Raw genomic sequence first — 25,172 nt, 5'->3', positions numbered from 1 at the left:
CCCAGCAGATTCCCCACACACAGAAAGGGCTCTCTACATGTTAGCTTGAATGAACGCATATAACTGACCTACTTGTTCCTCCACTTTGGCCACTGCCCACTAGTTTGCATGCTGACTGTTGGGCCTTTTTTGAGGAATGCTCAGGGTGCCCAAGGGGTAAACTAGGTCTTAACTGTAATTTATTAATAAATGTCCCCTTTCCAGGTTTCCTGAGAGGAGCAAGATTAGAGTCCAAGGCAGTCCTCTGAGACAGGTTGATCACCAAGAGACTCTCTTCTGCTTAGTCCATTAGTATTATTTATGTGTCCAATTACTTTTCTATTTTTAATTTGAACACACACACAGAGTTCTAAAAATGTATTGGTTCCCTCATTCTTTTAGAGCAGTATCTCTCAAATTGCATTAATTTATACACTATTTTCATGATTTTTTGCTGAGTCTACATGAGACTTGTATATTAATTATTCTATTAACCACTCTAACTCATCTTTTTTTCTTAGCCTCATATAATGTCAAAATACTCATGAAATTACATGATTGTTATGATATATACACACATATGGACTTCCCAGGTGGCTCAGTGGTAAGGAATCCACCTGCCAAGCAGGAGACTTGGGTTCAACCTGGGTCAGGAAGATCTCCTGGAGAAGGAAATGGCAACCCACTCCAGTATTCTTGTGTAAGAAATCCCACGGACAGAAGAAGCTACAGTCTATAGGGTCGCAAAGAGTCAGACACAACTTAGCAACTACACAATAACAATACAGACATATATCTATATACACATATTAATTTCATAATTAAAAATGCTCTTCTTAAATTGCATCTCATAAAATCATCTTTCAGGCCAGCAATAGTGTATATAGGACACTTAGGGAAGTACTAGGTCAGAACATTGAATCCAATGCAAAACTATTTTTAAAGCGTTTCTCTTCCAGCCAGGATACTATATTTGGTGCTGAGAATGCTAATGTGTCATTCAGCCCATAATCTAGTGGGAAACCTGTCAAGTACACTGTAAAGTGTGATTTAATATTCTAAGTTGTATGTCAGGGACAAACGCAAGGGTGCCTGCATCCAACACCTCTTGGACACCAATGCAAATCTTCCCCATTCCCACTTTAGCTCCAAATGCTTCTGCAATTACTGCTAAGCCGGCCTCCATCAGTTTTGAGCAGATGGAACCTCAAAGTAGCTCACTCAGAGCCTGTGGGAGGATATTGCACTTCCTCCCCTGGGACTTTCTATGGCACAACAGCGCAGGACCCCAGTAACTAATCAGCTTCTTGCATCTACATGAGCCTTGAACAAAAGGAAGGAAAGCAAAGTATGAAGGCCCAGAGCCACATTTCATGAAGCTCCTTAGAAGGTATAGAGCACCAGGTATTTAGGGCTTCCCTGGGGGCTCAAACGGTAAAGTATCTGCCTGCAATGCAGGAGACCCAGGTTTGATCCCTTGGTCAGGAAGACCCTCTGGAGGAGGGCATGGCTACCCACTCCGGTATTCTTTCCTGGAGAATTCCATGGACAGAGAAGCCTGGCAGGCTATAGTCCACGGGGTCGCAAAGTGTCAGACTCAACTGGGCAACTAACGCTTCACTTCACCAGGCTTTTGAGGCAGTGGCCAGCATGACAGTACATGCATGTATGCTTCCATTCCCCTAGCCCCTCATTCTTGCTCCCTAGGATCAATTCCCAAATAACCTACCAGGAATGCGCTCAGTCTGAAGTGAGGCACACTGCACTGGGAACTGACAATGCCACATAAGATTTTCAAGAACTAGGAATTAATAGGTTTGGGATAAATGAGGTGGGAACAATCTAGAGCAAAGCATCCTGGAGCCAATTTTTGGTCAGGATCTGAGGAAAGAGGAAGCTGGGGGCTGGCCGGAGAAAAAACGGGGAGCCCCATCTTGCCAGCTGGTAGGGCCATGGGAAGGAACTCCCCAGCTGACACTCCAGATTTTCAGCCAGAGCCCAAGAACACACAGCTCTAAGGTTTTCTCCCCTCGTTCTGAGACAAGGCCAGGCTTAGGAAAAAAGGAGGCAGTGGGGTAATAACTCAACAACAGGGAGTTACCTCAAGGAAAGGTGGGGAGCTCCATCCGGCATAGAATGAACTGCCTGCCCTCATGGATAGAGATGTGCTTTAAAAAGATGGATATTAAGTGACATAAGAGCCTCTAGCTTTGTTTATAAGTAAACAAGAACATCAGATTTTTACTGAGTGCTCATTATGTACCCATACCATACAGTGTACATTTAAAGTCGTATCTTTTAAAATCTTCCCCCTGAACTATGCGAAGTTGTCACAATAAACTCTGGAAAATTCTTAAAGAGATGGGAATACCAGACCACATGACCTGCCTCCTGAGAAATCTGTATGCAGGTCAGGAAGCAACAGTTAGAACTGGACATGGAACAACAGACTGGTTCCAAATAGGAAAAGGAATACATCAAGGCTGTATATCGTCACCCTGCTTATTTAACTTATATACAGAGTACATCATGAGAAACGCTGGGCTGGATGAAGCACAAGCTGGAATCCAGATTGCTGGGAGAGATATCAATAACGTCAGATATGCAGGTGACACCACCCTTATGGCAGAAAGTGAAGAAGAACTAAAGAGCCTCTTGATGAAAGTGAAAGAAGAGAGTGAAAAAGTTGGCTTAAAGCTCAACTTTCAGAAAACTAAGATCATGGCAACCAGTTTCATCACTTCACGGCAAATAGAGGAGAAAGAGTGGCAGACTTTATTTTTTGGGGCTCCAAAATCACTGCAGATGGTGATTGTAGCCATGAGATTAAAAGACGCTTACTCCTTGGAAGAAAAGTTATGACCAACCTAGACAGCATATTAAAAGGCAGAGACATTACTTTGCCAACAAAGGTCCCTCTAGTTAAGGCTATGGTTTTTCTAGTAGTCACGTATGGATATGAGAGTTGGACTATAAAGAAAGGTGAGTGCTAAAGAATTGATGCTTTTGAACTGTGGTGTTGGAGAAGACTCTTGAGAGTCCCTTCGACTGCAAGGAGATCCAACCAGTCCATCCTAAAGGAGATCAGTCCTGAATATTCATTGGAAAGACTGATGTTGAAGCTGAAACTCCAATACTTTGGCCACCTCATGCGAAGAGCTGACTCATTTGAAAAGACCCTGATGCTGAGAAAGATTGAAGGCAGGAGGAGAAAGGGATGACAGAGGATGAGATGGTTGGATGGCATCACCGACTCAATGGACATGAGTTTGGGTGAACTCTGGGAGTAGGTGACGGACAGGGAGGCCTGGCATGCTGCAGTCCATGGGGTCACAAAGAGTCAGACACAACTGAGTGACTGAACTATTACTGATACTGAATAAGTGGCACTAGTGGTAAAGAACTCACATGTCAATGCAAGAGATGTAAGAGACATGGGTTTGATCCCTGCGTCAGGAAGATCCCCTGGAGGAGGAAATGGCAACCCACTTTAGTTTTCTTGCCTTGAATCACCCAAGGAAGCTGATGGCTCCAAGTGAACAGTGTCCTCACTGAAGAAAGAGAACATCTTGCTCAAAAATTCCCAGAGGACAGTCCATGTGGCCCTGTTGGGTCATACATCCTCCATCTGAACCAACCACTGTCATCAGACTGACAGTACACGGATCAGTGATTGGCAGTCCCATCACTGGAGGGAAAGCTTGGTGGCTTTTGAAAAATAGGAATGCTAGGCAGTCCCAGATAATGAATGTCCACAATATTTTAACCTTAGTGAAGTCACTAACATTTTGTGAGCCTCAGTTTCACCATCTATATTAAACAAACAAATAGTAATACCAATTGTACGAGATTATTGTAAGATATTAAAAGTCATATTAAACACTTGGCACTTGGTGACATTCAGCCTACGGTAGTCATTTTTGTTATTCCTGGTACTGTTATTGTTTTATGGTTGTTTTTTTGACAAGGGGATGGGAATTCGAGGCCCATCTCAGATTCCCAGATGTCTAAAGGACTTCTGTCCCTGGGGTGGAGTCCCCTCTGGCTCTGGAGCCAGACGCCTTGTACAACCCAGGCTCCATGTGCCAAGGTTAAGCTGGTTCACCATCTGACGGCCGCGGAGCAGCGAGTGCCTCCCTGGCCCCAGCAATGTCAATACTGCCTTCCTGACTCCGCCTATTGTATCTGGAGGAAAGTGGCCGGGCATTGTCTTCTAGTGCTCCCCCCAGGAAGCATGATATCACCCTCTAACAAAAGCGGGAAAGCTGACAGATCTGCTGAGATGGGTGTGCCCACCGCACACACCTCACTGGTCAAGCCCTGGGCAGGGGGCTGTGGCCAGCAGGGAACAAACAGCAGCTGCCCACATGCCCCTCTGCTGGCTGCCTGATGGGCTCCCGTGGCTCATCTTTAGGTTTTTTCTCCCTCCGTCTGTTAAGTGTGTGCCTACCATGTTAGACATAGCACCTCTAGGCAGTGGGAACGCACACCCTCTAATCAACAGCTGTGTTAAAAAGGGTCAGGACTCTCTCTGTCCGTCTGGCAGGTTCATGTGACCACACCTGCCTCTGTGGCCTTTAGGAAGGAACAAGGGAGAAGGGTGATCAGAGTCCTGGAGTGACAAAAGGAGGCAACGGGGGAGGGATGTAGAGGAAAGCAGGCAAGTCTTGATCTAAAAAAGCATTCTGCAATGTGATGTGAATTAAGGAACCGTCTGACTGGTGGGAATTGGGTTATCAGTTTACAATTCCAGAACTAAGGGAGGCAACTTTAGACGTTCCCCTTCCTGAAGGCTGGGAGTGATGCCAGCTGATCCTCTGACATCCCTTCCAGCTCTGGCTCAGCTGGCTGTCAGTGCAGCTGGCTCTCTGTGAAACCACACACCTGCAGTCTGGTGCCCCCAGGCCAAGCCCGGACGCTGTCCCCTTGCGGCCCCCATCCTATTGTCCCCTTCTTTAAACTCTCTCCTTCTTAGCCACAGCAACACCAATGCTCTGAAATCCCAGGAAAGGAATCTGTCCGGGTTTGCCTCTCCTGCCAGCTCCTGGACTGCTTCTTCATGGAACCCTTGGCTATCTCCTCTTTCTCTTCTCTTCACTTAAATCTCAGTATGTGTCCATGTTCAGGACCTTACTTACTACACACAAAGATTCCTATGTCTCAGTCCCTTGCCCAGTTCTCTTCTGAGTTTCAGACCCAGAGAGCCCAGTTTTGCTAAATACCCACCATTAACATGGAAACTCAAAATCAACACGTGCAAAATAACTGTTTGTTTCTTGCCAGCTTGTCATCAACCAGGTTCCTTCTGTCATGTGTCCCAACACAGTGAATGGCAGCACCATCATTCAAACCAGAAGCCTGGAGCAATGTTTATTCACCACCTTCTCTTCCCACAACCTCCAATAAATAACCCATCACCAGTCCCTACAGTGTCACCTCCTAAACACTTTCAATTCCCCTCTTCATCCGGGCCTTCCTGCCTGGAGAATTGGGAAGCCAAATTGGTCCAGGCCTAAGTCTCTGCCATGTCAATACATGCTCCACACTCTTACCAGAGTGAATTTTCCAAGACATATATCAGATACAATAGAACAAACACCATACTAAATCTCCACACATACAGAAAGAGGTACAGATGACTTAATATGGCCAGTGAGGCCCTTCCTGATCTGAACCCAACCTTCATTCACCACCTCCTCCCTATTTTCCAGTCTTACTCAACTTCCCTGAGCTTGCCCTGCTGTTTCACACCCCATGCTCCTTCTGATGGGAAATCCTTTCTTCCCTTTTCCTTTTTATCTACTTTGTTTAAAAATCATTTGGCCATGAATAACTCATAACTACATCAGCCATAATTTTGAGCACTATTCATTACTATTTAGGAGTTCTGGGAAAGTGAGGAAAATCTAACCTACAGATTATTTTCAATACTAAATTATATTCATATAAATTTAGCAATTAATGAAGTTAGCATTATATGTTTTTAGTCACTTATGTTTAATTTGGATTTTAGAATTGTATTTTTAATTTTTTTTAATTTTTATTTTATTATTATTTTTTCCATTTATTTTTATTAGTTTGAGGCTAATTACAATATTGTAGTGGTTTTTGCCATACACTGACATGAATCAGCCATGGATTTACATGTGTTCCCCATACCGATCCCCCCTCCCACCTCCCTCTCCACCCGATCCCTCTGGGTCTTCCCAGTGCACCAGCCCCAAGCACTTGTCTCATGCATCCAACCTGGGCTGGTGATCTGTTTCACCCTTGATAATATACATGTTTTGATGCTGTTCTCTTGAAACATCCCACCCTCGCCTTCTCCCACAGAGTCCAAAAGTCTGTTCTGTACATCTGTATCTCTTTTTCTGTTTTGCATATAGGGTTATCATTACCATCTTTCTAAATTTCCATTTTTTAAATTACTGAATCCAATAAGTATTTTTACAGCTCTTGAAAAGCTAGATTTTTATATACCCCTGATATTAGGGAAGATTGAGGGCAGGAGGAGAAGGCAGTGACAGAGGGTGAGATGGTTGAATGGCATCACCAACTCAGTGGACATGAGTATGGGCAAACTTCAGGAGACAGTGAAGGACAAGGAAGCCTGGCATGTGGCAGTTCATGGGGTCACAGTCAGACACGACTTAACAACTGAACAACAGCAATAATTACATTATTTATCATAGCATCTTATAGTTAATTCTCCTATATTTATCTTTCCTACCAAAATGTGAGTTTAGCAAGGGGAAAAAAATGATTCATTCTTTTTTTGCATTGCTGGTATCTAACACAATACTTGGTACAAAGTAAGTCCTCAATATGTCTTCAGACTGAAATGATAGTTGAGTGAATGAATGAATATGGGCAGGCAATAACTCAATAAATATCTATTGAATAAAAACTATGATATCTTTAAAGTGATATTCAACAATCATAGAATACATAGTATTAGGTAAAGCTCTTGTTAAACCCACTTTCATGAGTATACCTTTCATGTTTCACACCTGAGAGAAGGGATTTTCTTTTGACCTTATTTACATCAAATATTTAACATAAGCCAATGTTTTAAGATATAATTGATTACTACTTGCAATATATATATGAAATTGATTATTACTGTTTTATTATTTCAATGTTTAAAAACCCTTCGTATAACAACAAACGCTTTCTCTCTTTTTTTCAGGTCTGCTGTGGCATATCAAAAGTTTCTTACTGTGGCATATTAAACTCCAAGCACTACGGAGAATAGTAAAGAAATAATACCCTTTTTCAAAGATGTTAGAGGTTAACTGGGCTAAATCCATGTACCCAGAGCTCAAAGACACAGCCTGTGTGGTAAGGGAACTCAGAATTAGGAGAACAACATCATGAAGAATTGGCCTAGGCAAATTGGGTTGAATTTTGTTTGCAGAGCGAGTATGAGGGATGTCTTTTCCAAATGGATAGAACAGCATGAACAAGAGCCAAGAGGAAAATATACATCAATCACGGAGAAGGACGTGGCTGAAGTGGAACAGCCATGAATGGGATAGGTGAGAGAAAGCACGGGAAAGTAGGCCCAGTGTTCTGGCTCGTCAAGTGGGGAGAGACCAGTACGAAATTTGAGGAACCAGCTAATGTTGAGGGCTTTTAGAAGGAGACTGTTTCTATGCGTAGTAAGTGACCCGCCCCCCCCTCCACCTGGAAAAGATTAGACTGGTCTTAAACAAGCACAGTGATCCTCAGAGCAACACTTCTCTTTCAATTATACTAGCTTCACTTGCTAAGAGTTCTTACTGGCTGACTAATGCATATGCATTATCACACTTGATGTTTATAATGACTCTAGGGGTCAAAAGCATTTTCAAATGTAAAAGATGAGAAAACTGTGTATTAGAGCAGTCAAATAACTGGTCCATGGTCACCCAATTTGAGCTTAACTCCAGTTGTGTAAGAGAGTCCCTGCTGGCTCAGCAGCAAATAAACTGCCTGCTAATGCAGGAGATCTGGGCTCGATCTCTGGGTTGGGAAGATCCGCTGGAGAAGGAAATGGCAACCCACTGCAGTGTTCTTGCCTGGGAAATCTCATGGACAGAGGAGCCTGGTGGGCTATAGTCCAAGGGATCACAAAAGAGTTGGACACGACTTAGTGACCAAACAACAACAACCAGGCGTGTAACCTCACAATCCGTACTCCGTATTCCTTCTCCTGCCTTCTTGATGAGCTCCACCTCAGTCTCAGAGCAGTGGCTTCATCACAGCCCAAGGGCATGTACTTTTTCTTCTCCTAAGCCAAGTTGATTGAGTTACAATTCAGTGTAAAGAGAGCGTATCTGGGCCCACATTCAGAAAACACACCCAGTTTGATTTCAATAGGCAAAGATCTTGTGGCTCTTCGGAACCCTTATCTACCTAAGTGGTCAATGAGAAGCCACAGATAGTGAAACGAAAAGGATCCTCTTTTCACATTCCTAAAACCTATCCATCATCCAACCTGATCCCTCCTCAGAGTGGAACTTACTCCTCGGGGGGATGGTGATCCGGCTTTTAGAAAGTTTCTATCAATAAAGTCAAACTCTATCCTTTGTGCAGCTCCCTCAACCCCTGCATCCCAGACCTGGAGAAACACAGCATCAATCTATGGTGTCATCTAAATGGAAACCCATAGAAATACTGCTCCTTCATCTCTTCTCTCTTGACTAAATGTGCTCATATGACAAAGTGTTTAAAGCACGTATCTTTCTGCCTGTCTACTCTGTTTGCTGTCAAATTTCTCAGTGTCACCAGTGTTTAATGGGTATGCTTTGAGCAGTAGATTGAAGCAATTGCCATCTCTAAGTCAGATTTTATATTTTTACTAAGCAAACAGTTACAGCTATATATTACCATTTTAGCAAGTAAAGCATGTGTTGGCTCCTGTAAATTTTGTGTATCACCAAAACTTAGATGTCACCGATAGAACTCTCAAAACACCAGATCTCTCTGATACTGAACATAGCTATTTATTGAACACCAATGCATAACTTGACTTTTATCTATTTTGAAGTGGTATCTTTTGGCTTTGTTTCAGCCTAGACAAATCTATCTGAATCCTGATTCTGCGCTCTAACCAACAAACCATCTACAGGGAATAAATTGGTGACACAATCACACACACACATTTTTTTAGGAATAAAGTTCCAGGAGATGAATTGATAATGTCAGAAAAACCTGGAGCTCACCCATCTGAATCCCTGGAGGATATATAGCATAGTCTTCTGAGATGAACTGGACAAGTCCTTCTCTGCAGGAGAGATGTTTAAAAGAACCAAACTCTCGAAGGAAGTTCTCCCAGGGTAGGACTGAAAGGGAGAGGCTGAGACCTCCCAAAGACAGTGTTTAGGAGAGAGTCTGGGGAGAGGGCAAAGCTCCTCCCTCTGAGAATAATTCCCAGGTGTGTCTCTGATCCTAGCTTCCACACCTCCACCCTTGATTCCTCAGGCTTGCTACTAGCCTTCTAAGACCTACCCTAATCAAGAGGTTCCATCTGTGACCCCTTCCCTGACCTTAGAACTGAATCTCCTCTGCCACTCCAGACAAGATACTCACTATCTCTGAACCCAGGTTGTTACTCAAAATGCCAAATGAGACAGGAAAGAGGCAAGAAGGCATGCTATAGAGACTTTCCATTGGATCATGTTGATATGATAAAGCAGAGAGAGTGATTTGTTTTAGTGTTTTTCTTTCTATACAATGCTTTAGAGAGAGCAGCCTGGTTTGGTGAGAATGGGAGAGAAGGGGAAATTTAGTATGTTTCTGAGAACTTGTTTGTATGCTGGTATTGGCCATGATCCTCCACTGGGAGGGAAATCTACCAGAATCTAGGTGGATTTGATAGCAGTCTTCTAAAAGCTACATACTTCCTCTTATGCATTAGTGTCTACCACCCAGAGTCACCTTCACTGAGGCAAATGTGACATTCTTTTAGTTCTATTTGTTCAGAAGTAGGGAATGAGGAACAACCCACTGAACTAGAGAGATAAGTCTGTAAGTCAAGAGCCCCTTGCTCCATTACTGTAGTCCACCAGTGGAGTTTGGTTTGAAGAATGGGATCCTATGCCTGCAGACATAATCTTACTGGATTCTTGCTGTTGCAACTCTCAAGCCTTCAGTATTGATATTCACAAAGGCTTAGATGGAAAATGTAAGTTAGGATTTAGCACAGCAGATCTACTCCAGAAACCCACATTATTGATGTTAACCTTCATTTTCAGCAAGAGCATGAAACCCCTCTCCTTGAGTCTCAGCCTGCTGGTTAGCACTGTACTTTCAAGAAAACTAAGGTTCAGACACAGAGTAACTTTTGCCACATAACTTTTGTGCATGTGTGTGTTTGTTTAAAGGTATTTTAAAACAAAACTGGGGTATAGTTGCTTTACATTGTTGTCTTAGTTTCTTTGTTTGATTTTATGACAGCTTTTCTAAGCCTGTATCGCAAAGTGCCATAACATAGTCAGTAAGGGGGGAAAAGAATTAAAACAGAGAGTGTGTGTGTGTGTGTGTGTGTGTAGTATTTAACCTAAAGAAGTATTTCCGAGCCACTGTATATGCCTGAGCTTTGCATTACTATAATCCCTGATAAAGAAGCAGTTCCAGATTTCAAGGTCACTAATAGATGTCACACAGAAAAAAAGCAAATCGAGAATGAAATTATGACAATTATTTGGCTTAAACGAGCATATTGTTGGAGAAATCAACATTATTTCTACATGAATATAAACAATTTCTACATAAATACTGAAACTATCTCAGATAATCTTTCATTTCCTGGCAATTTGTGTTACTCAGTCTTAAAATATTACTATATCCTCAATATATTGATTATTGACAACAAACTGAAGAGCTATAAACAAACTACTTTCCACACACTTCTGTTATCTTATTGGATTAATTTTTGAATATTTAATAATATTGAAAACATATGAAAAATATAAAATAGTATAGCTGATACTTAGTAGAATTTGATCCAAGTATACCTAATATAACATAGCCTACATCATTAAGTTCAGTAAATTTTCCCAAATTCATTTCCTATATCAATTCTATTTTCATTATAATAATTCTAATGCTTTCAAACTGAAGGAGAGAGATTGATGGCCATTACATTGTGATCTGTATTTCATGATTTGATATCACTTTCATAGGTATCCCATAGGGTAAGTAAAGGACGAGCCACGCCGCCATCTAGAGAATCTGAGCAACAAACACCTTAAGTCTATACTCAGGCCAACCATTCCTTAAACCCACAATAGGTTTCAATACCCTCCCGAGGCCAGTGATCTGGGTAATTGCCTAAACTTTCATTTCACTGGGCCAGTGAAGACTTTACAAATCACTATATGCCAAATAGTTTTTAAAATAAAATACAAATTATATAACCCTTATCTCCCTGACCCCAACTACAGTAAAAAAAAAAAAAAAACAAACAAACCAAAAAGCCTAGCATTTGACCACTTTGATTAAAATAGGATGCAAATACGAAACCTTTATAGAAAAGCATTTTTGTTCTCATTTTTAAAAATGACACTCTGGACAGTGCCTTAAGTGGGTCCCCATCATTCTCAGCATAAATTTGACTTTTTTCCAATGACTGAAGATTTTCTCTGACGCAGGTAAAGCCAGGTTTGTTCTTTTTTTGTATAGAAAAGAAACAAGCTAGAATGAGGAGCAGTAAAATAATGTCCCACAGCAAATATGTCTCTTCAGATAAAGTGACCTAATCAGTCCCCACAGCGTCTGTGGTGACACAAGGGGCAATAATCCAGAAGAGAAACTAGAAAAATCAGTTCACACCACGAGGACTTTCCAGGTGAATCCTTCCATATATTGAATGGAGACTCACAGAGAAACAGTCCGTGTCACAGCTGCCCCTTGTTAACCAGCAATAAGCGTTGGTGAGAGAGCCCAGAGTCACTAACTGTTAAAAAAACTTTTTTTAAAAAAAATAATAAAGCCAAACCTTACCAGAAAGGAGCAAGCTGACTCCGCAGAGAACTAAGCCGGCTAAAGAATCCATGCTTCCCCAAATTTCTCCATCCAGTTTCTGCGGACATGCATGAGGTCCCAAGGATCCTTTCAAACACCCAGAGGTTTGTGACTTTCCATTCGCCTGTCCCACTAGGTCTTGTTTACAAGTCAGAGGCAAGAAGGAACAGCATAGAAGCGGGCAGTCACAGTCTCATTTCTGTCTGAGCACAGGGAGGTTTAAGTTCCTTTTTCCTGTTTCCTTTGTAGATTAGGATGGGAAAGGCTGTATCTTAAAGGCGTTTGGTATCAGCAGGGCTGGGGGCATGGTAAGCCCTGTCCATCTTGCAATTCATCAAAACACTTATCTATGGCGGCTGCTGCTGCTGCTCCTGCCGCAGGGGTAGAGGAATTTTAGTTGGAAGTGTGGGTCCTGGTCAGCACTTTCAGAAACAATAGGGGTATCCTCTCTGAGGCGGGAAACTGAGAATAACAAGCCCTCCACCTATGTATGGTATGTGCTGACGACCGGCCCTTCTCAGCCCTCTAACAGCTCTCACGGGTCTACTTGGGAGCCCTGACAGAAGGGGCTTTTGGGTGTGGGGAGCAGTTTTGGCTTTTGTTTTCTTGCTTTAACCCCACGTGGTTTCAATGGGGGAAAGACGTTTTCGTGATGAGAGAACACAACCCCCCCGCCCAAAACAATTAATGTGGGTTAATTAACAGTGAGGTCAACGCTCAATGTGGCCACAGAGACCAGAGTCCAAAATTGTTAGCCTGTTTTCCTTTATACAGATGGCTTCTTTTTTGGCCAAGAGCCCAAAGATATCTATGCTACTGGCTACCGCATTTATTTTTTTATTAACAACTCATCTGGAGATGATCTAATTTCTTAAAGAACTGGCAGAGAAGGATTTCAGTAATAACTAGGAGGGATTTCGTGGTTACTGGCCAACTTGCTTTCAGAAGTAAGTTATGTCCAAGATTTTTAAAATAACCTGTGTAAAAACCAAATAGTGTAAGTTTTAGGTGGGGATAAATAGTTTAAGATTTAGGTGGGGATAAAAATATTATTTATAAAAGCAGAGAGAGTACATAGACCAAAAAGAAAATAACCACTGGGGTAACAATATCTACAAGATCAGAGACCCTAAATTTATCCAGATGACGATATCACGAAAATACAAATTCTGAATTTAGCACAGAGAGTCCGTACCTTAGTCATCACCTTGCCTTTATGCCCTAGGAAAGAGGTCTCTGCTCTTTTTCCTACTCACCACAGGAAACGGCAGATGCTGGTAGTCTTGCCTGATTTGTGTCTTGGGTTTTATCACTTTAGTGATGATCTTGAGAATCGATTGATGTTTCCAGGCAGCTAAGGTAGAGAAGCTCAGGCTGTGTTTTCAATAGACCTGAGTTCAAACACTGGCTCAGCCATGTGTAACCTGAGGCAAGTTACTGAAACTTTGAGTCTCAGTTTCAGTAGCTGTAAAATAGCAATAATATCTCCATCAAGGGGAATTTTTGAGAGGATTAAATGAGGCTTGAAAATACATAGAAACATCTGGCACAGTGTCTAATTCATAGGAGACTTTTGTTAATTGTGTTAACATATTCATTTCCTTTCATCTTTCCATTCTTTCTCTAAAAGCTTCCTCCAGAAGGCTAGTCTCTATTTCTCTGAGATGGCTTCAAGTCTGGCATCCTAACGAAGCAGTCTAGGAGTCAGGGATACTGGGTACTAGTCCCAGGTCTGCCATGATCTGCCTGTGAGGCCTTGGACCATTCACTTCCCATCTCTAGGCCTCGGTTTCCTCAACCATGTAAGTGAAGGATTTAGACTGGATATGACTAATTTCCCTTCTGATGGTAACATCTCATAGTCTCAATGACTAAATTGTCCCACTCAGCATCCCCATGCTGATTCCTAGGTCCTTTCATTTGGGCAGTTCAAAGAAGATGCTAACTGTGTATCTTTGTCACTGTGAAAACCTAAGGGGTGGGAGGGTCACAAAAGTGCTTTATTTAAGCACATGGTATCTGAGACTTTGTGAGCCCCACTGGCCCCAAGCCATATGGAGCAGCAGTGGAAGGAAGGCCTTGGAAACAAACAAGTCCCAGCGCACCTTCCTCCCCAGGCACAGCTTCCCCTGTTTGTGCTTGATGGGCACACAAGGAAGCTGTCATTGCTCTTTCTCCTTCCTGTTTGCTGGTTCTTGCAGGCTGAAGGTGCTGCTACCTTGCGTCCTTACCTGGGCTGCCTGCCTCTGTCCAGCTTCATCCTTCCCCATCATCTAGAATGATCTCCTCCTACCCAGAGCTGTCAGTCATGTTCTTTCCTCCATTATCTGGAATGGGTGACTCATTTTCACTCTTCTCTCTGTTATCCAGAAATGTTGCTCAGTTTATTTTTTCATTATCCAAAAGAACTATGTAGTTTAATTTCATCTTCCAGGATCCAGAAATATTATTCCCTGTAATCCTTTTTCCCGTTGTCCAGAATATTGATTCCATATAATAAGCACTGCTGGGTTTCTTGAGTCTATGATTATACAGCTAGTTAAAAGGTGAAGCAACTTTTCTCTGGGACGTCTGAACCTTTGGTGTGTAAATTCCAGGTGTAAAGTGCAGGTAACTTGTGAACAAAAGTTCCCAGACGTGCTCTGACCCATTTTCTGCCTTACTGGTCTTAGAACATGGCAAACCAATTGAGGAACAACAGTATGAGCTTCACTACCAAGTGTGGGGCCAATAGGTCAGCAGAGCTGATTGGCAACAGGTTGGGAAGTTGCAAAACTGGATGGCATGCCAGAATTTCCAAGGGAAGGGAGAGGCCATTTCCATGTCTGGACAGGACTTTCCCCAATACATAACGTATTAAGGAAATACCACATACTTGGACATGGCCACAACCCTTCTCTTGAAAGCTGGCTGCAGCCATCATCAGGGCATCTCCATACCCTAAGGAGCCTTGCTGGGGACCAGCTGGGTCAGCTCTCTGTCCTCAGCAGTTCCACCCACCCAGGAACGTTGGAATGCTCTTCCCATTCTTGACTGATTAATACCTAGTTATATTCTGGGTCTCAGTTTCAGAAAGATCTTCCCGGACTTGTTCAATCTGAATCACGTCTCCCCTGCTATTCCTTCCTACCATCCTCTCCTTTTTTTTCACAGTACTAATCACAATTGGTAATCATATAACTTGTGTCTTCTTCTTTTTAATGTCTCTTTTCCCCTCAGCTGACTGATACCTTCATGAGGCAGGAAACATATTTAATTGATTCACCACTGAATTCCTAGATCTAAACACAGTGCCTGGTAAGTCATAGTAGGTCTTGAATAAATACTTAATGAACTAACACATGAATGAAAAGACTCCCATCATTGTTTATATACTCATACCTTGAAAAGTCTTTGGAGTCAGGCAAACTTAGATTGCAAATTTAACTCATATCTCTGAACCTCAGATTCCTCATCTTTGAAATGGAAGTAAACAATGTCTAATTCATGAGATAACATATACATAGTATCTGGCACAAGTACATATTTAATAAGGGCTTTCTATAGGTTTCTTCTCCATCCACAACCACGATACCACCCCTGGACTGCAATAGAGTTATTTGCAATGAGGGAGCAAGATCCAACGAAGGCTAAGTAACCTGCGCACCTGTGGGTCGCACAGGGAGTATTAGAAGTACTAGCAAAGGGAGTGTTAGAATCCTGGTCTCTTGGTTTCCAATTTTTCGCAAAGTTTCATATATGGCTCTCTTTTTTCACAGTTCATCAGTAGACCACAATGTGCAAAAAAGTAGATAAAGAGAAATGTAGCCAACATCACAAACACCAACCCAGGTGTTTAGGAAAGAAATCAGGCCTTAGGAAAGAATTTGAAATTTGACAGGTAATGGAAAAGTTTGATGACACTGATAAATGCAGACATTTAAAAAATTTATTTATTTATTTTTGGCTGTTGTGGGTCTTCATTGTCATGCAGGCTTTTCTATAGTTGTGGAGAGCAATGGCTACTCTCTAGTTGCAGAGCACTGCCTTCTCATTGGGGTGGCTTTTCTTATTGCAGAGCGGAGGCTCCAGGGAAGCTGGGCTTCAGTAGTTGTGGCTCCGGCGCTCTAGAGCACAGGTTCAGTAGTTGTGGTGCATGGGCTTAGTTGCTCCACAGCATGTGCGATCTTCCCAGATCAGGGATCAAACCAATGTCTCCTGCATTGGCAGGCAGATTCTTTACCACTGAGCCCCCAGGGAATCCCAAATGTAGACATTTATCACTGTGCTTCCAAACTAGCAGGAAGTAATATCAGAATCTGTGGGCACCCCACTGCCATGCTCTAGGGAAGGGAAAGGGACTTCCTCACTAGTCAAGCTGGCTATGTGTGATTTTTCCAGACACGGTTATGGCAGAACAAGAGAGAAAACCAAACCAACACACAAGCAAACAAAATAAGCAAAGAAATGAGGCACTTGGCTTATGGTTCATTTTCTCATCTCTCCTTTTTGTACTTAATATGTGAAAAAACATCTACAGAAAACAGTAAAATTCTTTCAGATGGATTAACAAAAGTAGCAATGGATAAATTTAAAACATGATGAGGCGTGGAAAATAACTTACACAATGTTCCTACTGTGTTAGTACTGCCTGTCTAGAGGCCACTATCATAAATATGTAGCGAAAGTCTTAGATGCATAGTCTCTGGCCCACTTTTACAATATAAAGTGAAAGTGAAAGTGAAGTTGCTCAGTCATGTCCGACTCGTAGCGACCCCATGGACTGCAGCCTACCAGGCTCCTCCATCCATGGGCTCTTCCAGGCAAGAGTACTGGAGTGGGTTGCCGTTTCCTTCTCCAATTACAATATAACCCAAGCCCAAAGCAAATATGTGCGCCAACATTCATGTCTGAAGTATTGTTGATAATAATCAAAACCTGAAGTTTCCTTGGTGGTCTAGTGGTTAAGAAGCTGCATGCCAATGCAGGGGACATGGGTTCGATCTCTGGTCTGGGAAGATTCCACATGCTGCGAAACAACTAAACCTGTGTACCACAACTACTGAGCCCGCGCTCCAGAGCCCATGCTCTGCAACAAGAGAAGCCACCACAATGAGAAGCCCACATACAACTAGAGAATATCCCACACTCAACAGAAAAAGTCCACACACAGTAACGAAGATCCAGTGCAGCCACAAATAAATACACTGTTAAAAATATCAAAACCGGGAAACATTCTAAGCAGCCAAAAAAATGGATTTTTTAATATAAATTATGGTAAGCAGTGAAATACCAGGCAAATGTCAGAATGTTATGATGGAAGCATACTGACATGGAAAGATTAAAGGACACTTATGGTATATTATGGGCTTCCCTTATGGCTCAACTGGTAAAGAATCTGCCTGCAATGTGGGAGACCTGGGTTTGATCCCTGGGTTGGGAAGATCCCCTGGAGAAGGGAAAGGCTACCCACTCTAGTATTCTGGCCTGGAGAATTCCATGGACTGTATATTCCATGGGGGTGTAGAGAATTGGACACAACTGAGCAACTTTAACTTTCATGGTGTATTTGTTTGGGAGAAAAAACAGTTCGGACAGCATGAAATTTACACACATGCATACACTCTCTATACATGTATATTTATCACCTATATCAGTTCAGTTCAGTCACTCAGTTGTGTCCGACTCTTTGCGACCCCATGGACTGCAGCATGCCAGGCCTCCCTGTTCATCACCAACTCCCAGAGTTCACCCAAACTCATGTCCATCGAGTCGGTGATGCCATCCAGCTATCTCATCCTCTGTCGTCCCCTTCTCCTCCTGCCCTCAATCCCTCCCAGCATCAGGGTCTTTTCCAATGAGCCAACTCTTTGCATCAGGTGGCCAAAGTATTGGAGTTTGAGCTTCAACATCAGTCCTTCCAATGAACACCCAGGACTGATCTCCTTTAGGATGGACTGGTTGGATCTCCTTGCAGTCGAAGGGACTCTCAAGAGTCTTCTCCAATACCACAGTTCAAAGCATCAATTTTTTGGCGCTCAGCTTTCTTCACAGTCCAACTCTCACATCCATACATGACCACTGGAAAAACCACAGCCTTGACTAGACAGACCTTTGTTGGCAAAGTAATGTCTCTGCTTTTTAATATGCTGTCTCTGGTCATAACTTTCCTTCCAAGGAGTGTGCTCTTTTAATTTCATGGCTGCAGTCACCATCTGCAGTGATTTTGGAACCCAGAAAAAATAAAGTCAGCACTGTTTCCACTGTTTCCCCATCTATTTGCCATGAAGTGATGGGACCGGATGCCATGATCTTAGTTTTCTGAATGTTGAGCTTTAAGCCAACTTTTTCACTCTCCTCTTTCACTTTCATCAAGAGGCTCTTTAGTTCTTCTTCACTTTCTGCCATAAGGGTGGTGTCATCTGCATATCTGAGGTTATTGATATTTCTCCTGGCAATGTTGATTCCAGCTTGTGCTTCTTCCAGCCAGCGTTTCTCATGATGTACTCTGCATATAAGTTAAATAAGCAGGGTGACAATATACAGCCTTGACGTACTCCTTTTCCTATTTGGAACCAGTCTGTTGTTCCATGTCCAGTTCTAACTGTTGCTTCCTGACCTGCATATAGGTTTCTCAAGAGGCAGGTCAGGTGATCTGGTATGCCCATCTCTTTCAGAATTTTCCAGTTCATTCTGATCCACACAGTCAAAGGCTTTGGCATAGTCAATAAAGCAGAAATAGATGTTTTTCTGGAACCCTCTTGCTTTTTTGATGATCCAGCGGATGTTGGCAATTTGATCTCTATATAACACATAGCAAAATTTTAAAAGTTACTATTTCTGGATTATTGAAAAACCGATCTTTTCTTTATAATTTTCTATACTTTCAGCTTTAAAGAACTAATGAATCTATATGCATAAATGAATACATTTGGGGGAAAATCCTTGAGACAGTTGACCCAGGGCAGTAGGATGTACCTTAAAACATCCACTGGCAAATATGCAACAGAATGCAGGTGAACTTCAGCCTGTGGGAGGTGAGCAAACAGAGTGGACTGTCAACTTCCTGCAGTGCAGCCCTGGCATTCTGCCTTTTGCAGGGCTGTGGGCACTGAAGCACCACAGCCATCACATCTGGCTTCTTAAGGACTTTTGTGAACTCTCTTTGTGAACCCACTGTACCTAGCAGTGGCTAGCAGTAAAGGGACGGTCATCAACAATTAAGTCTTGGTCTTCAGCCCAGACACCACAGTTAAAGTGGCAACACCCACTTTGGTCTGGAGCAGAGTTGATGGCCATGGAAAATACCTGACCCTCTCTGAACCCCATTTACTCTAAATCTTTTTTTTTTTTTTTAGCATCTAAATGGCAAGCACTGTGCTAATTGTTGTAGGAAGAGACACAGATATAGATGATGTGGTCTCTGCTTTTGAAGCTCACAATTACATAATCCCAGCATAGTGACAATGCCTCAAAACAGGAAAAGTTAAATAAAAATTAGACATTGTGTGGTTAAATACCGAAGGGTGGTACTGGCAGTAAAAGTTGTCATAGTCTGTTTGGGATCCTTTAGCCCTCAAGGCACTAATTCTCATGCCTTTTTTTTTCCTTCTCCTGATATTTCCTTGGCACACGTGGCATCTTTGTAGATAGACTATAAGCCCTTTAGGCAGGGCCTCAGCTCTTTTAATGTGCACTTGAAAAGAAAATGTATTCTACTGGTGGCTGGAGTGTTCCAAAAACTACACTTAGGTCCAGTTGGTTCATAGTGTTGTTTAGGTCCTCTCCATCCCCATTTATTTATTTTCTACCTGTTACACTAGTTTCTAAAAGCAGAGGGTTAAAGGTTCCAACTATAATTATCGATTTGTATTTATGCTTTCAATTCCATCAATTTTTCTTCATATATTTTAAAGGTTGTTAGTTTCATTCATATTTAAGATTGTTATGTGTCTTTGTAAATTGGCTCACTTATCTTTAATTAATATCTGTATCTCTGATAATATTTCTTGTTCTGAAGTCTTCTTTAATATTGTGGTAACTTTTGAAATGATCACAGCAGACTTATTCTCTGTTCTTCACAGTTACTTATTTACCCATAGCTCTACCCCAAAAGGGCCATAGAGAAGAAGGAAATCTTGAATTATGTACTGAAACCTAAAGTGTTCACCAGGTGAGCCATGACAATGGCAGGGAGGAGGGCAAAACAGGCATTTCTGACAAATGTGCCAGTAGCCTGAGCTAAAACATGGAGGTGTGAAATAGTATACCATGTTGCTGTTGTTCAGTTGCTAGGCTGTATCCAGCTATTGCGACCCCATGGATGATAGCACACCAGGTTTCCCTGTCTTTCACTATCTTCTGGAGTTTGCTCATACTCATGTCATTGAGTCAATGATGCCATCCAATCATCACATCCTCTGTTGCCCCCTTCTCCTCAATCTTTCTCAGCATCAGGGTCTTTTCCAATGAGTCAGTTCTTCACATCAGGTGGCCGAAGTATTAGAGCTTCAGCTTCAACATCAGTCCTTCCAATGAATATTCAGGGTTGTTTTCCTTTAGGATTGACTGCTTTGATCTCCTTGCTGTCCAAGGGACTCTCAAGAGTCTTTTCCAGCACCACATTTCAAAAGCATCAATTCTTCAGTGCTCGGCCTTCTTTATGGTCTAACACTCATATCCATAAATGGCTAATGGAAAAACCATTGCTTTGATCATACAGATCTTTGTTGGCAAAGTTGTGTCTCTGTTTCTTAATATGCTGTCTAAGTTTGTCATAGCTTTTCTTACAAGGAGCAAGTGTCTTTTAATTTCATGGCTGCAGTCACCATTTGCAGTGATTTTGGAGCCCAAGAAAATAAAGTCTGTCACTGTTTCCATTTTTTCCCCACATATTTGACATGAGTGATGGGACCAGATGCCATGATCTTAATTTTTTGAATGTTGAGTTTTAAGTCAGCTTTTTTCACTCTCCTCTTTCATTTTCATCAAGAGGCTCTTTATTCATACTCTGCCTTCTGCCATAACGGTGGTGTCAACTGCATATCTGAGGTTGCTGATTTCTCCCTGAAATCATGATTCCAGCTTGAGCCTCAACCACATGGGCATTTCACATGATGTACTCTGCATATAAGTTAAATAAGCAGGGTGACAATATATAGCCTTGACATACTCCTTTACCAATTTGGAACCAGTCCGTTGTTCTATGTTCGGTCCTAACTGTTGCTTCTTGACCTGCATACAGGTTTCTCATAAGGCAGGTAAAGTGATATGGTATTCCCATCTCTTTAATATTTTCCACAGTTTGTTGTGATCCACACAGTCAAAGGCTTTGGCATAGTCAATAAAGCAGAAGTAGACTTTTTCTGGAATTCTCTTCTTTTTTTAATGATTCAACTTATGTTGGCAATTTGATCTCTGGTTCTTCTGCCTTTTCTAAATCTAGCTTGTACATCTGGAAGTTCTTGGTTCACATACTGCTGAAGCCTGGCTTGAAGGATTTTGAGCATTACCTTGTTAGCATGTGAAATGAGCACAATTGTATGGTAGTTTGAACATGCTTTGGCATTGCCTTTCTTCACTACATTACGGTAAATGTAATGAGCAAGGCTGAAATAAGTGTGAGAAAGGGCTTAGCCTGAGACAATGTGCATTAAACAAACTGGGTCCAGGTTTAAAATACCCTAGTAAGGTCTATAACAATGGGAAAGAAAAGGCTTTAAATCAAAGAATATCATGATTAAGTGATATTTTCAGTTTAGGAGGATCACTCTGAGATCAACAGACATATTACATTTGTAGAGATTAAGGTCAGGAAAACTCATGATAGATGACTATTGTAATATGTTATTTAAAGATCATAAGTCTTAATTAAGGCTGTAATCACATCAGAGGTAGAAAGAATGACAAGTGTTACAGTGATTAGAAATATTACTTTTAATGACCAGGTTTCACACAGAGGGAGGAGACTAGGATAAATCCAAGGTTGCTGCTTTGTATGATGAATGGACATGGTAGAACTCACTATGAAAGGGCCTCAGGGCATGAAGCTCTTCTGTGGGGAAATAAAAAAAATTCAATATGAAATTCTATTATACATACATTGGCTTGGATTGGGCATGGGATAGCCAAGTCCAAATAGATGCTTAGTTTGCTGTGAGTGGATACAGTGGTATGAAACTCATGAGAGGGATCTGAGTATTGCCACGGGGACTGAAGAGCTAACCTGGCATGCAGAGCAGCCTGGACCGTAAGGAGTCAATGGGGGAAGAAGAGTGAGTAGAGGAGTGTGAAAGACATGACTCCGAGAGGCAGGAAGAGGGCTCTTTACAATGACTCTAACAGAGTACTGTCGCTCTGGCTTACAATTCTTGTTTCCCTTCTAGGCTATGAATTCTTCAGCAGCAAGGACCAGGTCTTAGTCATCCCTGGATATCCAATATTTAGCACAGGGCTTCACTCACAGATAACTAAATCAAGTTTCGGTAAATGAATACAGAAGGGCCCACATTTTAGAGAACAACTTGATCATTCAAAACAAAACCAATGCAAATGTCCTTAGATGGTTGGTAGTAAAGTAGTTACTAAATTGTCTCTGATTCAGTCCAGATAAACACTATAGAAACCAGCTTTTAAGGAGCTGGCAGAAAAGCAAGAAGTACAGGGCTTCAGAATTGCCAAATTAAGAATTACACAGACCCCACACACTGGCTATTTCACCCTGGCTAACTCAATTCTTTGAAGTTTAGTTTCCCCATCTGTTAAATGGGTAAAGATGGAAGGGCACTCTCTTTGGAAATAATGTTTAATTTGTGTAAAGCATTCAGCATAATGGCTAAAAATGATGACAGCTCTTATCATCATCATTATCATCAGATATAATTCATGCTTTTTACAGGTTTCAAAACAACCACCACAACCTGTGACAACTATAGAAAAAACTGAATTGACTCTACTGGGAAATAAATCTACCATGCTTCCTTGTACAAAATTGTCTGCCCATCTTTCTCTTATACTGCGAATCATGTCATACGTATCTCCAGAAGCTATTTTTACAAAGATTTATAGAGTTGAAACATGAAATTTACAGAGCCTTTAAACTCTATGTAGGAGACATTCCAGTTTGGAGAACTTTATATTTCGATCTTAGAAAATCAAGTAAAGGTAGTTTAACTGGTTCCTACATTAGCAAAAGTTTATTCAATTCAGTGCTGCTAGTGCTGATGGGTGAAGCGTCCAGGAGAAGGTTTCTGAAGAGGCAGCTTTTTGCACATAATATTTATAATGACAACATGTATGTGTCCATACATGAAACTGAATTTACCCCCCACCAGATCAGTCAGGAATGCAGGCATCTCACTGTAAAATAACTAAACAGTAAATTCTTTGACTTCTAAAACTGCCTGCAAAACTGCTAGAGGTTCAGGCCCAAATCTCTGCTTTTGCCTCCTTGAGGGTTACAGTAAGGGTGGTGAGGTGGTGGGGTTATGAGATACTCTCTTGCGCCTGGCACCGGCCCCATGAAGGGCTCTGGACGCTGAGAGTCATGGCCACTCATCAGTTCTGTATTGTGAACTCCTGGTGTGGCCTGCACTGCCCTGCAGGAACCATCCTGCCAACCTCTCCAGCTTTATCGGAGCCTCCCCTTGGCCTCTGCACTCAGGCACAATGGCCTCCTCACTGTTCCCGGAACATTCTAAACTCATAGCCCTGTAAGCCATTCTCCCCAGGGGCCTTTATAATAAATTTTCCCTTTGTCTTGAAAGCTCTTTCTCTTAACCACTTCAGTGAAGTGGCAAAGAGATGGAGAAAGAGAACAAATTAACCTTAGATTGTGTATCGTCTCTTCAGCCACACCCATCCACTGAGATAGCAATCATAGTCCTTGTTAGATACAGAAACAAACAAAAAAAATTGTAAAGAGGAATTTAACAAAACAACTCAAAATAGAAACTATTTTTTTCAGTAAGGAGAGTTTTTTTTCTCTTGCATTTGGCAAAATATTCTATAAAAGGCAGAGACACAGAGTCTGTCTGTGCTATAAATTTCTTGACACTGGAAAGTCCATATTTGAAATGACTTCTGAAATTGGCATTCTAGCATCACATTAAGTTAATAATATTAATTGATGTTATCTGTCAAGACTTTAACCTGGCTTAAAGGACAGAAAGTCTATAAGCAGGAAAAGTTTATTTAATAAAAAGAAATTCACTTAATCATGTATATACATTTAATTGAAAATGCAGATACATATTAATAATACCTACAGACCCATACACAATTCATGCTATGGCGGATATAACCAAACAAGACTGTCTCCAAGTTGAACAGGTAAGGTTCTCCCCAGTACAGCATAGCATATTGCTAAGAGAACAAACCTCAAAATCAGAAAAAGAAGCATAAAGGCCTAAGCCCACCTTTTCCTAGCATGTTGCACTGGATATTTAAGCTCTGCTTCTTTATCTGTAATAGCAGTTTGAAAGTACTTACCTTATGAGGTTGTTATAAAGACTATATGAGATAATGTATATACAATACTTAGCAAGGTGCCTGAGACGGGGTATGTACAAAATAAATACTACTGTTAATATTGTTAAAGCTTCAAAAAGGAAGTTAATAGCCATTTGTATGAAGCTCGAAATAATGTATCTTAGTGATTAATTTAAAAGATGAAATAATATAAGAACTGTGCACATAATTTTAAGTAATCACAAGAAAAAGGAACTATCATAAATAATTCAAGTATACTTCTGTTTTCATTTATTCCCAAATGTAATGGTTTACTCAAGTGTGGCTTATGCCTTGATTGCCTCTTTTAGAAACAAGAAATGTTGGGTAACCTCATTCTCCTCAAAATATTAAACAAAAAACATCAATAGAGTTGAAACTGGACTTTCAGTTTAGAGACAGTGGGATAGTCACATGCAGTAACTACTCCTCCCTCTCAAAATCATTAAAATAGACTCAATGAATTCTTTAAGGATGCAAAGCCAACCTGCCAAAGAAACTGGAGAGAAGGCAGAAACCACAAAGTTTCAGAAGCTGGAAAACTTGTTGGGCTAGAGTTACCTAATACAACAGGCACAGAAGTGCTACCGCTAAGCGACTGAATCTTGGTAAGTTTATCAAAGTGCTCCTATTGATAGGAAGAACACTAATAGATGTTAGATAACATTTTGAAATTTTCCTTTAGTAATTGCCATGAG

General features: G+C 41.5%; 1 protein-coding gene across 2 annotated transcripts in view; it reads right to left on the bottom strand.

Moving 5' to 3' along the window:
* The window catches only part of TEK (TEK receptor tyrosine kinase), a 104,894-nt gene extending 92,355 nt beyond the window's left edge, over positions 1 to 12,539 (bottom strand). The window contains exon 1 of one of the 2 annotated variants that reach the window (XM_043486706.1): positions 11,968 to 12,539. In XM_043486706.1, the coding sequence (XP_043342641.1) occupies positions 11,968 to 12,019 (52 nt within the window). In that variant the 5' untranslated portion in view covers positions 12,020 to 12,539. The remainder of the gene's footprint in view (positions 1 to 11,967) is intronic. The other variant, XM_043486707.1, reaches the window with a different exon arrangement.
* Between the last annotated feature and the right edge of the window lie 12,633 nt (positions 12,540 to 25,172).

Source organism: Cervus canadensis, chromosome 14, assembly GCF_019320065.1.
Source record: "Cervus canadensis isolate Bull #8, Minnesota chromosome 14, ASM1932006v1, whole genome shotgun sequence".
Lineage (NCBI taxonomy): Eukaryota > Metazoa > Chordata > Mammalia > Artiodactyla > Cervidae > Cervus > Cervus canadensis.
This window is presented reverse-complemented; position numbering and strand designations above follow the sequence as displayed.